The following is a 13096-nucleotide window of genomic DNA, read 5'->3' as shown; positions in this document are numbered from 1 at the left end:
GGAAGGAAGGAAGGAAGGAAGGAAGGAAGGAAGGAAGGAAGGAAAAAGGAGGAAACAGTATCGTTCTAAAGAGTGTAGAGTAGCCCAGATCATATAGAAAGTTGCGTGTAGGGCTTGAGAGTGCTTAAAACAGTCTTATTATCAATCCAGAAGGACAGAAGGGAGCAAGTAACTTGTTCATCTGTTGTTTACGCAGACTTCTGTTTTGGAGTGGATTCTGTGTGATATTTGGGGAATGCAGCTATCAGGGTACTGCCCCTTGCCTTCACCAATTTTTCAGGCATTAAAAGGAAGTAAAGCCGGGCGGTGGTGGCCCACGCCTTTAATCCCAGCACTCGGGAGGCAGAGGCAGGCGGATCGCTGAGAGATCGAGGCCAGCCTGGTGTACAGAGCAAGTTCCAGGACAGGCTCCAAACCCACAGAGAAACTTTATCTCGAAAAAAAAAAAAAAAAAAAAAAACCTAACTTCAGAACTTTCCATGTGTAATGTCTCAGGGCCAGAATGTTTTATGAGACAGGGATGACACTTTACTGGATATACAGCCACCAGTGTCAGAACAGAGAACACAGAGCTAGAAAACTGAGAAAGCAAAGCCATAGCACCAAAGGTTCCAACATCTCTAGTCTCTTCTGTGGCTGAATTTTATAGCTTCTTTTACTTGGCTCTGGAGTAAGGTACGTTCCGACTATGTGCAGCTCATCTATGCTGTGAGAAACTGCAGTTTGGTAACAATGTCAGGCATAGGGCAGCCTCAGGAACAGTTACTGAGAATGTATTCCCACACTACTCTTTTCATGGATGGATGGATGGATGGATGGATGGAAGGAAGGAAGGAAGGAAGGAAGGAAGGAAGGAAGGAAGGAANAAAAAAAAAAAAAGAAAAAGGAAGTAAACTAGTACTTATATAATCTTCAGGTCTGGATTGCTAAATAGCACAGAGTAGTGATCTATTCCATGACTGAATGTATGGAAGCTCACCATGACATACAGCCTCCACGTGAAGCTATGGCAAGTAGGAAGAGTCATCACTTGAACGCACAAAGCGCTTCACATTATCTGATTCAGTCCTTCAGAGCCACAGAATGAAAGGACCTCTAGTGCCTTTACTAACCAGCTCACCAGGTTTCCACATTTGCAGTACAAAGTTCATTGTTACTGTGCCAGATTTCCTTTTATCACCCAATTTTTAAAGAAATGCCAGTGACTCGTTTGTAGTCCTAAGAAATAGCTACCACAGTCAGGCAGTGGTGGTGCACATCTTGAATACCAGTGCTTAGGAAGGCAGAGGCAGATGGATCTCTGAGTTTGAGGCAGCCTGGCCTACAAAAACAGTCAGGACTACACGGAAAAACACTCTCCAACCCCACCCCCTCAAAAAGAAATAGCTACCTCATTTCTAGAATCTATAAATAACATCAATAACATGTACAGTTTAATATATTTACATTTGGTTTTTCTTCAACCTGAAACAGGAAAAGTATGCAAAACCACAACATGCCATGATTTACATTTCCCAATGCCACAATTTTCCCACCTTTAAATGTCTCCCAAACTGCTCATATACCAATAAAGTCTAGTTTGCCAAAAACTTATTTTACAAATCTTTTTAAAATAGAAGCACAAGGTCAATGAAATTAAGACATTTTCTATAAAGTCATTGTGTACATTTTTCAAAGGAACTTTGGAAAAGCAGAGGAAAACCTCTACATCTAAGCTGGTGAACCTGCCACTTCACATTCAAGGGCATGGACAGCTCATTTATAATATGAAAGTTCAAGTTTCTCCAATCCTAAAAATATGAAATAAACTAAGTACAGAGGAAGAGAATTTATGCAGCAATACTGCTAAGAGAAACCTGTACAAAAGAGGGTTCTGAGTAAGCAGCAGCAAGTCTGTCAACCACTGGGCTGTGCAGTATTCTTTCTAAGGTAGCCACTGGCTCACATGGCAGCTACTCCCCACTCTAAGAGGACCAAAACGTCCTCACTGGAATGACTGCAGAAGACCACACAATCCATCTACAAGCTGAACAATTAGCATGGTCTTACTTTAGAAGCTTTATTATGAAGTAACTGCAGCACCATCTCTAAAAGTATATGTGTATTCTGGTACCAGTCACACACCACCGAGTTAGACGAGCTATCCCTGGTATTTGAGTCTAAAAATACGTGCTTTTTTTTTTTCACTCTGAACTATTCGGATTGGTATTTAAACAAAATGTCATCAAATGTTGCATTAAATGTGCCAGAAAAAAACTTTTCAAAGCTATCATGCAGAGAGAATTCTCCCAGCTCCTTAAGACTATGTAACTTTTCCCTTCATCTCTTCTTAACCCTAGTCCTGCCACACAGTAAATTAAAAATAAACCAGCAGTGCCCACAATGAATCAAAGATCACAGGATTGATTCCTTGAGCACAATGAAGACAAGATAAACTGGGAAGACGTCTGCTACTACCAAGCATCACAACATCTACCTCTTCTTCTTTACTACAACTACTTATTTTCTTCTTCAGTCTGAGCTTCAAACAGCACTACAGACTCTACTTTGAAAAAAAAAAAAGCCTTAATAAAACCAGAACTTGATATTGTAAAACTAAGCAACTGTTAGAAAAAGATCGTAATTAAAAAGCCATGCTTGCATGCACTGCCAACACCGAATAACTTTCTTTCCCACTGTTACAAAATGGAACCCCAGAACTAAAGAATGAAAAGGGCTTCACTTCTTCTAAAAGGAAAAGCTGTTCTCTTACTACTGATTTAATACATTTTAATAAACACCATCTTCAAGATTCCCATGTTTGCTGAACTAAAAATTCATAAGCACAATGCAAATATGAAAAGATTAAACTTCCTAGCATGTATGAAAAACAAGCTGGTGTGGTTGGTGGACAACTGAAATCCCAGCACTGGGGAGCAGGAGGAAGGGAGAGCTACAGGAGACTTCACAAAAGGGAATGAGACGCACGCACCCCACCAAGTCTACGGAGCTGACCTTTCAGCTGTGTAATGCAAGGAGACAGATATTTACGAACTTATTTCTAGAATCCAGCAGAAAACATTTTCTACTTGAAACAGAAATTCAACTATGTTCCCTCCCAACTCCGGGCCAGGGTTTCTGTGTGACCTGGGCTGCCCTGGAATTCTACCCAGGGTCCTTGAGTGCCAGCCTCAGTGTCCCTTTCAGGGTTCAGAAGACTCACAGCAAGCACGGAATTTAGATCTGAGGGTGAAATGAACTCTCCACTATGTACTTTTCTGCAACAGTTTCTCTTTTTTTCTTTTTTTCTCCTGCTAAGTTTCAGCTTACATACACACACAGAACAAAGACAATTTCTGAGCTTGAATTTTCTCAGGTCAAAAGGCAGATAAGAGCTGTCCTAATGTACACTGTCAGCATCTTTATGGTCCTGGGGAGGTGCGGCCAGAAAAGAGGCTTCTAAACTCTACAAAGGGGAGAAGGGGAATTCCCATGTTAAACTAATCAGATTCAGAATATCAAGATACGTTTAACAACATCATGTCATGCTGATTTTAAGTAGATGTGTGTCACTGCAGCAGAACTTTGTCTCATAGACCAGGCTGGCCTTAAACTCACATATAACCGCCTGCCTCGCCTCCCGGGTGCTGGGACTAAAGGCGTGTGCCACCACCATCTAGCAACAAAGTTACTTCTAACCGAGCATTTTCATCATTAGTTTTAAATTCTGAAACAGCTGAGTTACATTTGCTAATATTAACTATGCAGAACAAGCAAGATTGGGGTAAAACTCAGAATCCGTTTAATTTAATTCAATTTTGAGCGAGGATCTCACTACGTACTTCTGGCTGCTCTGGAACTCATTATGTAGATGAAGCTGACCTTGAACTCACAGAGATCTACCTGCCTCTAGAACTTGAATTCTGAAGCTTTTATAATTCTTAGTCATTTAAAAAGCTTAAAAAAGAAGATATTTGAGGTTAAAATAAAAATCAATGTCTAAAACCTAAAATTGGCTAGGGGCTGGCCATGGTGGACCATTAATTCCAGGAGAGAGACAAGTGGGTCTCTGTGAGTTCAAGTCCAGTCTGGTCTAGATAGTTAGTTCTTAGGTGGCTGGTGCTAAAAAGTGAGACGCTGGCTTTAAAAGAAGAACAGAACAAATAAATTATGTTGTTAATATAAAAGAAATATTTGCCTTGTTTGCACAAGGCTCTGGGTACAATAAAAGAATTGGGGGGGGGGACAGACACGATACCTTCTATTTAAATGGGAATAGCCTTCTAACATCAGGATGGAGAACCAAAGCATATCTGGGGGTTTCATAATCATCCTTACCCTTTCTTGATTTGAAAATCCATTTTTGCTACCACCCCTGGTCTCCTCCACTGCCTGTTTCACTGAACATCACAGTTCCACCTGCATGACAACATCTGGCCAGAGTCAGAGGCCAGTTAATCTCCCTGACACTTTCTAAAAATGAAAACACACAAAGTCCAGGAAGTACTGATTGGAACTGCTAACAGCTCTCTTCCTTTTAGACAAACAATTCCCTTGCTTTCAAAGGCAATCACTTTTAAAACAAAGGTAAAACTATATATCAATACAAAGCATTCTAATAATTCTAAACAATAAAATTCTATACATTTTGCTAGTGCTTTGGAAAAACAGACAATGAGAAAAGAACTATATGACAGAGGACTTTTCCCAAAAAGAGGATCACAGGTAGGTGACTTGGCCCAATCAGAACCTTTCTCCCTTAAAAGGAGGTTCCTGGCCAGCACCTGAAAAAAAAAACAAAACAAAAAACGTTTTTTAAAATGAACAGTGACTGTGATGTCAGCTGACTGTTTAAAAGGCACACAGCACAATCAATCCTGAGCGAATTCCGTTGTTTACTGAAGACTGGATACGAAGAACAGAAAACACTAAAGTCACTATATCTATCTATCTATCTATCTATCTACCTATCTATCTATCTATCTATCATCTATCTTCACATTACAATGGACATCTATCCATCTATTATTTATTTAAATACATTTTGTTATAAAAAGAAACCCAACTCAATGTAAATGTTCAATATTCACAAACACAGAGGCACAGGAAAAAGCACTGTAATGTCACTTCTACACACATGTACAGAATGTTCACAAGCATGAAGTAAATGCAGCTGTTTTTCACAAACTGTATGACTTCATTGCATGGTTGCTTCATGGTTCATTTCAAAACTCCAAAAGTAATCTTCAGGGATCACATTATTCATCCTATGGAGATTTCTTTCAAGACATTTCACCATCTAAAGGAGTGCTGAAACTTACAGTGCAGTTATATTTTGGCACAGATAAAGAAAATCCTTGTTAGTTCATCAGTCTATCTTAATATTCCCTGTTAAAAGATATCAATTGCACATAAGTTCCAAGTTGCTTGGAAGAATCCAGAAAAGGGAAAAGAAAATGGCGATGTTTTTTAAAGTGCTGCCGCTTCTCACTCCCATGTTCAGTCACACCAGCTGGGAGAGGATTAGCTATGGCTTTATTCCTTTTGAATCTTACTTCAACGACATTTCAAAAACTGCACCACGAGTTGTTGTTGTTTTTTTTAATGATCTGGATTCTTCTAATTTTAAATCTCATTTAGGAAACAACTTCTGCAAACTGAAAAGTGTCGATGGTCTGTACCTGCTCCGAGTCAAGTTATCTCCTAGTAAAGTGGAGCACAGGGTTAAAGGGAAGAGGAGAACCAAAGCCACCCTTTCTTCCTGCAAACAAAGTAACTGAGTATATGAACCCCTCAGATATGACATCCATTAAGGGGTCCTTTCCATCTAACTGTGTAAGGGTCCTTGGCTGTAGTGTGACTTGTACAAGAAGTACACATAGTCCCTGAGAGACCCTTTAATCCTCTTTGGAAAACACTGTTGGAGAGACTGTAAATGATACAGTTGCAGAAACTATTGCTAATAGCAAGCCAGGTAGTGAGGAAGGATGCAAGGTGGCTGCTGCAGCCAGTGGAGCTCTCCAGCAGAAAGTAGAGGATGTATGGCAACCAGAGGACATAAAATACACTTGTAATTCTGAAGAGGACCATGGCATAGCGCTTATCAGGACAAGTGTGGGCTTTCCCAGTCTCCTCATTCCGGCTGCTGAATCGGGCTTGCCTTTCGCTGATTTCTTTTGTGTGCTGTTGGCAGATGCGGAAGATGTTGAAATATGTGAAGCAGACAATGAGGGCAGCTGGGGCATACAGCATTACCACGATGAACAATGTGAAGTAGAGGTTGGTGTGCCAGGACGCTGCACACCACTGAAATACATCTCCATGATATCCTGGTTTGCCCCAGTGGAAGAAGGCAGGCAGGAAGACCAAGATGGAATACAGCCAAATCAGAAAAATACACAGGCGTAGTCTCCCGGGAGTAACCAGCGTATTATAGGTTAAAGGCTTAGTGATGGCAATATATCTATCAATGCTGATACAGGCCAGAGAAGTCATGGAAACGCTCTTCAGAACTGATATTATAAAGCCAAATACTTGGCAAGTCATGGCCTCCTCCATAGGAAGGGGGTAGTGGAGTAGTGACAAGGAAGGGACCAAACAGCTTACCCCAACCAAGAGGTCAGCATATGCCATTGTCTGGATGAAATAACTTGTAGTGTGATGGTTCAACAGAGGTGCACAGTGAAACACAAAAATCACAATGATGTTGCCAGAAATAATCAATGTGGTTAGAAAGACAACAATCAGTGCTTCCAAAAGACAAAAACTGACAGTTTCTGAGTAGCCCAGTGCCAGGAGACAGAAAGGATGGCTGCGCTGGTCACCATCCAAGGTGGAGTTCATCTCGTGCTCGAGAACTGGTTCCCATTTCATGCAGCCACTTGGCTGCTGTCACAGTTCCCAGGAACGGCTATTGTCACTGCATTCAACTCTGCATGTGTGTTTGTGTGAGACAATCCCAGAGAACACTAGTCACCATGTTCCTGGTGGTGCTGCTGCTGAGGTACAGTGCTTGCTGTGCAATTTCCCTTTAAATTCTTCCTGGAATGGGGAAAGTCAACAGCAGTTGTCTGGCCAGTCCCAGACCTGGCCATACTGCCATGTTTACCATGCACATAGCACCAAGGGCGTAAGGTAAACTGGGGGCAGTGTCTTCACCAAGGGAGAGTGGGGGCAGGGACAGAGAGGAAGATTGGGAGCAGGAGCTGTAATGAGTCTCCTCTGAACAGCTGATAGAAGAAAAGGAGAAAGCATTTTACATTTTGCATTCCATATCCTAGTCAAAAACCCTAGCTAGCTCTGACTGCTACCACCCACCCCTTTCCTCTCAGCAACACCCATCCATAATGGGCGCTTACTGCAGTGGAGCAGCTATAACAAGATCAACATAAAAGGAAAGCACTTATTGATCCATTCTACCTCCATTTTCTTTTATTTAACGTGTTGTGGGAGAAAGAATCTCCTTATGGTAATCCTGAAAACATCTGGCTACAATTATCACTGATAAAAAATTAACCAAGATTAATTTTTCCATTAAATTCAATGTACTATTTTACCACTGAAAACATCTTAATAGAATTTAAATGCTTAACTCAATTTCAGAGTGTTACCTGTAATTCCGCACCGATGAAATCCAAACAAAAGCCACAATAAATCCTTAACAGAAAGCCTTGCAATGCAGGATTGTGCTTCAGCCTGTGTTCGGCAGAACTAAAGCACAGAGGGAGAGGATAAAAGAGTAGGAGGGGAAGCAGGGAGAAGGGACTTTGGAAAAGAAAGAAAGGGGAAAGGGAAGAAGACAAATGTGCTCACACAGACTCTAGCATCTTGGGCAACTCATCGCCAGAGAGAAGCTCCCGAGTTTTCAAAATGCACCGTGGGCACTGACTTGCCAGCAGTCCAGTGTGTTTGAAAGCTGTCTCCCGTCTGTCTAGAATCCCCCTCTTAGGTAAATGAGTAGAATCCAGACTGCCAGCAAGAAAAATAGGCAGTAACTACAAGGGTGGATGGGTGGAGAGGGAGGGAAGAGAGGGAGGAGTCAGGAGTTGGGCTGAAGCTCACTACCAGAGGAGTGAGGGGGAAAGTCCTATTTTGTGTACCATTCTCCCAAGGACAAAGAACAGTTATCAGAGAAAGGAAGTGTGTTAACAGAATATGGCAATGGAGGAACTCTAACTCAAATGCACAAGAATTTATAGTTAGAAGACTTAAATATTCAGCCTCAATTTTATTTTCTTGTTTATTGGATATTTGACTCTCTATCAGTCTAGTTAGGTGCTCTACCCAAGTGACGCTCGAAACAGCATGCAGATATTCAGGTACACGTTTTCCAATCTTATGATGCAAACTGAAATCGTAAAGCATTTATTTCAGATAATATCATAAAAGGTGCTTCTCAATAACTAGGAATTGGGTGCTGAGGGAATGGTATAATTCTGCCAGAAAAAAGCCCCACATTTCCAAGTACGCTAAAGAGAAACAAATGATGGTGTCTGTAATAATTCCAGGAGGTCTGCAAATCTGAACAAAACATTATGTGTGATCCAACTTGAATTCTTATTTACTTTATACATTCATTCTTACTGTGGGCAAAAGGATGCCTTACAATCACAATTCAGTGAAGTGCGAACACTTTACCGCAGGAAAGCAAGGACCTAAAAACATGCTGAAGCACAAGACTAACAGCAAGCAGTATGTGACAGGCCTCAGCAGAGAGCAGCAGCATCTTTCTGTATTTAAACCACTGTAGCTCCAAGATTATCTGAGGTACTGACTCCTGCTCCTTCTTCTCCCGGTCCCTTTCCACACTCATCCACCAAACACGCGGTATGCTACGGGCTCTACCTCTGAGCATGTCTTACACAGTATATCAGTCTCCCGAGCTGCAATTTTATAGTCCATTATCTAGGCTCAGCTATAGTCTAAAAGCACCAAATAGAAAACGCTGCACGCTAAGACAGCCCACATTCATACTTATCACAACATTCTGTTACAGCTATTTTATTATTATCTATTTTTTTAAACTTCTTACTATGCCTACTTTGTAAGTTATACTTTATTAAAGGTATAGAAACGATAAAACAGTTACAAGTCTGGCACTATCTGATGCTTTAAGTAACCACTGGAGGTCTTGGAACATGTACCCAGCAAATAAGGGAGTCTCCTTTGCTATCTATCACCCCAGTCTAACCCACAATTATCTTATGTCATGTTTCACTGGAACCAAAATAATATTCTAAAACTAAAATGACAATAAACAAGTTAATCATAGTAATTAGGCAGCAGCTTACACTTAATATGACTATGAATCGAGCTGAATACTTTCACTTATTAACCCTGTTAATACTAACAATCATAGAAATAGGTTTCTATTATCATCCCATTTTATACCTAGTGGTATTAAGTTGTCCAATGACAGCAAGAAAACAGGAGAGCTAGGATTTGAACCAAGACAGCCTGCCTTCTGTCAGACACATGAATGAAATTATCTTCCATGAGTTTTACTTTTTAAAATGTCATCTATTTATTTGCTATTTTGAGGCAGAGTCTCACTACATAGACCAGGCTGCCCTGAAGCTCACAGAAATCAGCCTGCCTCTGCACCACCACACCCAGTTATACTGCTTTTTAAACCTAAACATAGGGAAACAGTAGAACATTTGTCTTGGATATACAGCCAGCACTGGAAATACAAAATGCTATAAAATAAACATGAGATAGAATGATTCATTCTTTCCCCCCAATTACACAAAACCATTAAGGTCATCTCCTGGAATCTGACCATGCTGGCTTTTCTGGCCCTACTTACCCCAGCCTCACATGGGCTCAGCCAGCACACCTCACCTCTGACCATGAGAGCTCCTCCTCAACACTACAGCACTCCAGGATGACTTCAGACGACAAGACCTTTAGAAGGCTGGGTGAAAAACCTTTGTTTGTTTCTCTAGACACGGTCTCTCTGTGTAGCCCTGGCTGTCCTCAAACTTGCTCTCTACACCTGGCTAGTCTCCAACTCACAGAGCTCCACCTGTTTGCCTCGAGTGCTGGGTTTAAAGGCACATGCCACCACCGCCTGGCTAGATGAGAAACTTTTAATGCCATGTGAATTCAGTGATAATGTACACTCTTCTAAAATTCTCACGGAATTTGCATGTTTATAGTTAACTGCCTGGTTTTCTCAGGGCTGATCCAGAGAGAGAATTCTTCTTTAACTGAATAAACAACACAAGCCAGATACAACAGAAATTCTGTTTTTAGGTTGAAAGAACTTTCAAATGCAGCTGCAATGATAACTGCTGGTGCAGTCACAACACAGGGGAAGCGTTCCTGTTCCTAAAGTCTAGGACCTAGAAGCAAGCACTGAAAGACTTCCACTAGCCCAAGGTTTCAGAGCACCTCTTATTTTCATGTCATGGTGCTTTAACTGATAGTTTATACAAAAGCAAAACCAAGACAAACCAAAAACATCACCACCACAACCAAGAGGAAAACCACAAATCTGAAACAGTTCCAATCCCAAATTTTTAGATAGAGATGTGCAATCTATACCAGGCTAAATGACATAAAATTTCTGTGGGTTAAAAAAAAAAGAAAAAAAAATCCCAAATACTAACAATTTCAAAATAACCAAACCAATATATTCACATTCTTGGAATTCAGGAAACCTTAGAACTCCCTAGATAAATTTGATATGCAGAGTATTATTTTCACAAGTAATTTAAAGAGACATACTATAGCAACTGCTATATGGAAGCAGTAATATAGGGTAATTTGTGTGTATGTATCTCCTATATTTTGTTTGTATACTTTATAGTTTCATAACATTTTAACGCATGTGTATCATTATACGTTGTGTTTAAATTCCCTCCCACTCCTCATTCTTGTGGTCCCCAAAATCCAGTACCAGTCAGCAGCCCTCTTCCTTACAGAAAACCGTCTTAAAGACAACTCACAACATAAAGTCTTTCTATTAAGAGAAATTAATTAGTTTTTCTTTTTATGTGTATGTGTGTATATTTGGATAAGTTTATGTATACTACATGTGGGCATCTAATACTCTGAAACTGGAATTATAGACAGTTGTGAATCGCCACGTGGGTTCTAGAAAGCAAACCCAGGGCTTCCACAAGAGCAAATAAGTACTCCTAATTGCTAAGCCATCTCTCTCCAGTCCCTATGATTTCTTATACAACAGGAGTATCCACTTTGAAATCGTAGAATCATGGCCTGTAGCAATTTCTCAGCACCCAAAGAAATAGGTCACAGAACCTCTATTGAATATAGAATTCATGGATGCTCACATCCCTTATAGAAAATGATGCAATGGGGAACTAGGGACTATGGTAGAGTGCTTGTCTACCATGCCCAAGATCCTGGGTTCAATTTACAACATGGGAAGGAGGAAGTATTCATATGCAACATAAACAATATTCCTGTAAGCTGTGCAGTGGTGGTGCACGCCTTAATCCCAGCATCAGGAGGTAGAGGCATGTGGATATCTGTGAGTTCTGGGGCCAGCCTGGTCTACAAAGTGAGTTCCAAGATGGCCTAGACCAAAGAAACTCTGTTGCAAACAAACAAACCAAAAAATCAAAACCCCCAAACAAATATTTAAGCAAAATACTCCCAATATTCCTGTATAAATCAATTCTTCGTAAATTACTAACAATACATAATACAATGCAAATGCCTACATAAATACTTGCTATTATTTTATTTGGGAAATAATAAGAAAAAAGTTTATAGATCTTTGATACTGAAGCAATCCTTCAAAAACATTTTCTGTCACTGATGGTTATATCTATGTATATAGGCTCTAAAACTTCAGAAACTGCTTTCATCTGATGTCCCAACGACTGGTCCACGGTACAGAACCATATTTGGGTTTACAAATGAGTGCACTGAACCAGTGCTCAGGCTTCCTAACTCCAGGTAGTCCTGCAAACAGGTTTTCATTGCTGGGTGTCTTGAGCTACATTCTTGTGATTTCAGTCCTTGCCCATTAAATTCCAGAGAGCTATTTTTATTTAAGAAGGAAGCAATCTGCTCAGTGATGACACCATCGCTGGTGCATTCTATTTCTAGACTAGTAACATGTGGCTGGGCCTCCTAAGCTTCAACTGGATAAGTAATTAAGAGATAAAAAGCTATGGTATAGAAGTGCTGCTAACTTAGGGTCTCGATATGAGCATGTAATTGCAGCAAAGTCTTAAAATTGAAATTAAAGCTTGCTGGGTGGTGGTGGCACACACCTTTAATCCCAGCACTTGGGAGGCAGAGACAGGTGGATCCCTGTGACTTCGAGGCCAGCCTGGTCTACAGAGAGATTTCCAGGACTGATTCCATAGCTACTATGAAATCCTGTCTCAAACAAAACAAAACAAAACAAAACAAAACAAAAAAAATCCTGTCTCAAAAAAAAAAAAAAAAAAAAAAAAACCAACCAACTAACCAAGCAACCAACAAAAGAAAACAAAGAAAAAAAAAAAAGACATTAAAGCTCAGAAAAGACCACACACATGTTTGAGAAGGAGCAAGGGGGTGGAAAAGAGGAACACCAGGATGTGCTGTTGACCAATTAGTCTCTCACTATAAAATAATTTACCGTACAAGTTTTGCTGTAAATTTTGAATACTAAATATTGAATCAAAAGGAACACTAAGAGGCACTGACATAAAATATAAAATATTATAAAGTATAGCCAAAGACAGAAGGGACTGAAACAGGTTCTGGAAGCTGCAAATCGGAAACGCCACGCTGTGCCTGGAAGACAGCTCTCCACTGGACTCCACGCTTGGCCCTGGGTCCTAGATCCTTCCCACACCATCTTCTGGATGTTCCCTGAGCCTTGAAGGGGATGATACAAATTCTTTTCAGGAAGCTGTCTCAAAAGCTGTGCACCCCTTAAAATACACATGAACCTCTCCTTTATGGCTCCCACTGTGATTTGTCAGGCACATTCAAAAAAGGACACTCAGCTGTTTTTGTGTTTGGCTTCCTCGGCCCACAACTGTTATGTGACTCTCATTTTCTTTTAAGATGGTATCTTCTTTCTGTATGTTGCTTTTCTATAAGACTTTTATGTTAACAGTTTTTTTTTTTTTTTTTTTTTTTTTTT

General features: G+C 40.4%; 2 protein-coding genes across 2 annotated transcripts in view; both read right to left on the bottom strand.

Moving 5' to 3' along the window:
* The window catches only part of Rabgap1 (RAB GTPase activating protein 1), a 142805-nt gene that overhangs the window by 74735 nt on the left and 54974 nt on the right, over nt 1-13096 (bottom strand). The window contains exons 13-14 of the mRNA XM_050124880.1: nt 7088-7208; nt 5812-6867 (exon numbers count right to left, since the gene is read on the bottom strand). Of these exons, the coding sequence (XP_049980837.1) occupies nt 5812-6867; nt 7088-7208 (1177 nt within the window). The remainder of the gene's footprint in view (nt 1-5811; nt 6868-7087; nt 7209-13096) is intronic.
* Gpr21 (G protein-coupled receptor 21) lies at nt 4781-9781 on the bottom strand. The gene is made up of 2 exons (XM_050124862.1): nt 7590-9781; nt 4781-7208 (listed from the first exon to the last, which is right to left on the bottom strand). Exon 2 carries the CDS (start codon nt 6850-6852, stop codon nt 5773-5775), a length of 1080 nt encoding a protein of 359 aa, XP_049980819.1. The 5' UTR covers nt 6853-7208; nt 7590-9781; the 3' UTR covers nt 4781-5772.

The sequence above is a fragment of the Alexandromys fortis genome, unplaced genomic scaffold (genome assembly GCF_014885135.2).
Source record: "Alexandromys fortis isolate MF-2015 unplaced genomic scaffold, M_Fortis_MF-2015_v1.1 scaffold_228, whole genome shotgun sequence".
NCBI lineage: Eukaryota > Metazoa > Chordata > Mammalia > Rodentia > Cricetidae > Alexandromys > Alexandromys fortis.
Note: the sequence above shows the minus strand (reverse complement) of the source record. Positions and strands in the feature narration are given on the sequence as shown.

What these genes read in the sequence shown, in the direction of transcription:
- Gpr21 (XM_050124862.1), bottom strand. Translation starts at nt 6,852, where the DNA reads ATGAAATGGGAACCAGTTCTCGAGCACGAGATGAACTCCACCTTGGAT.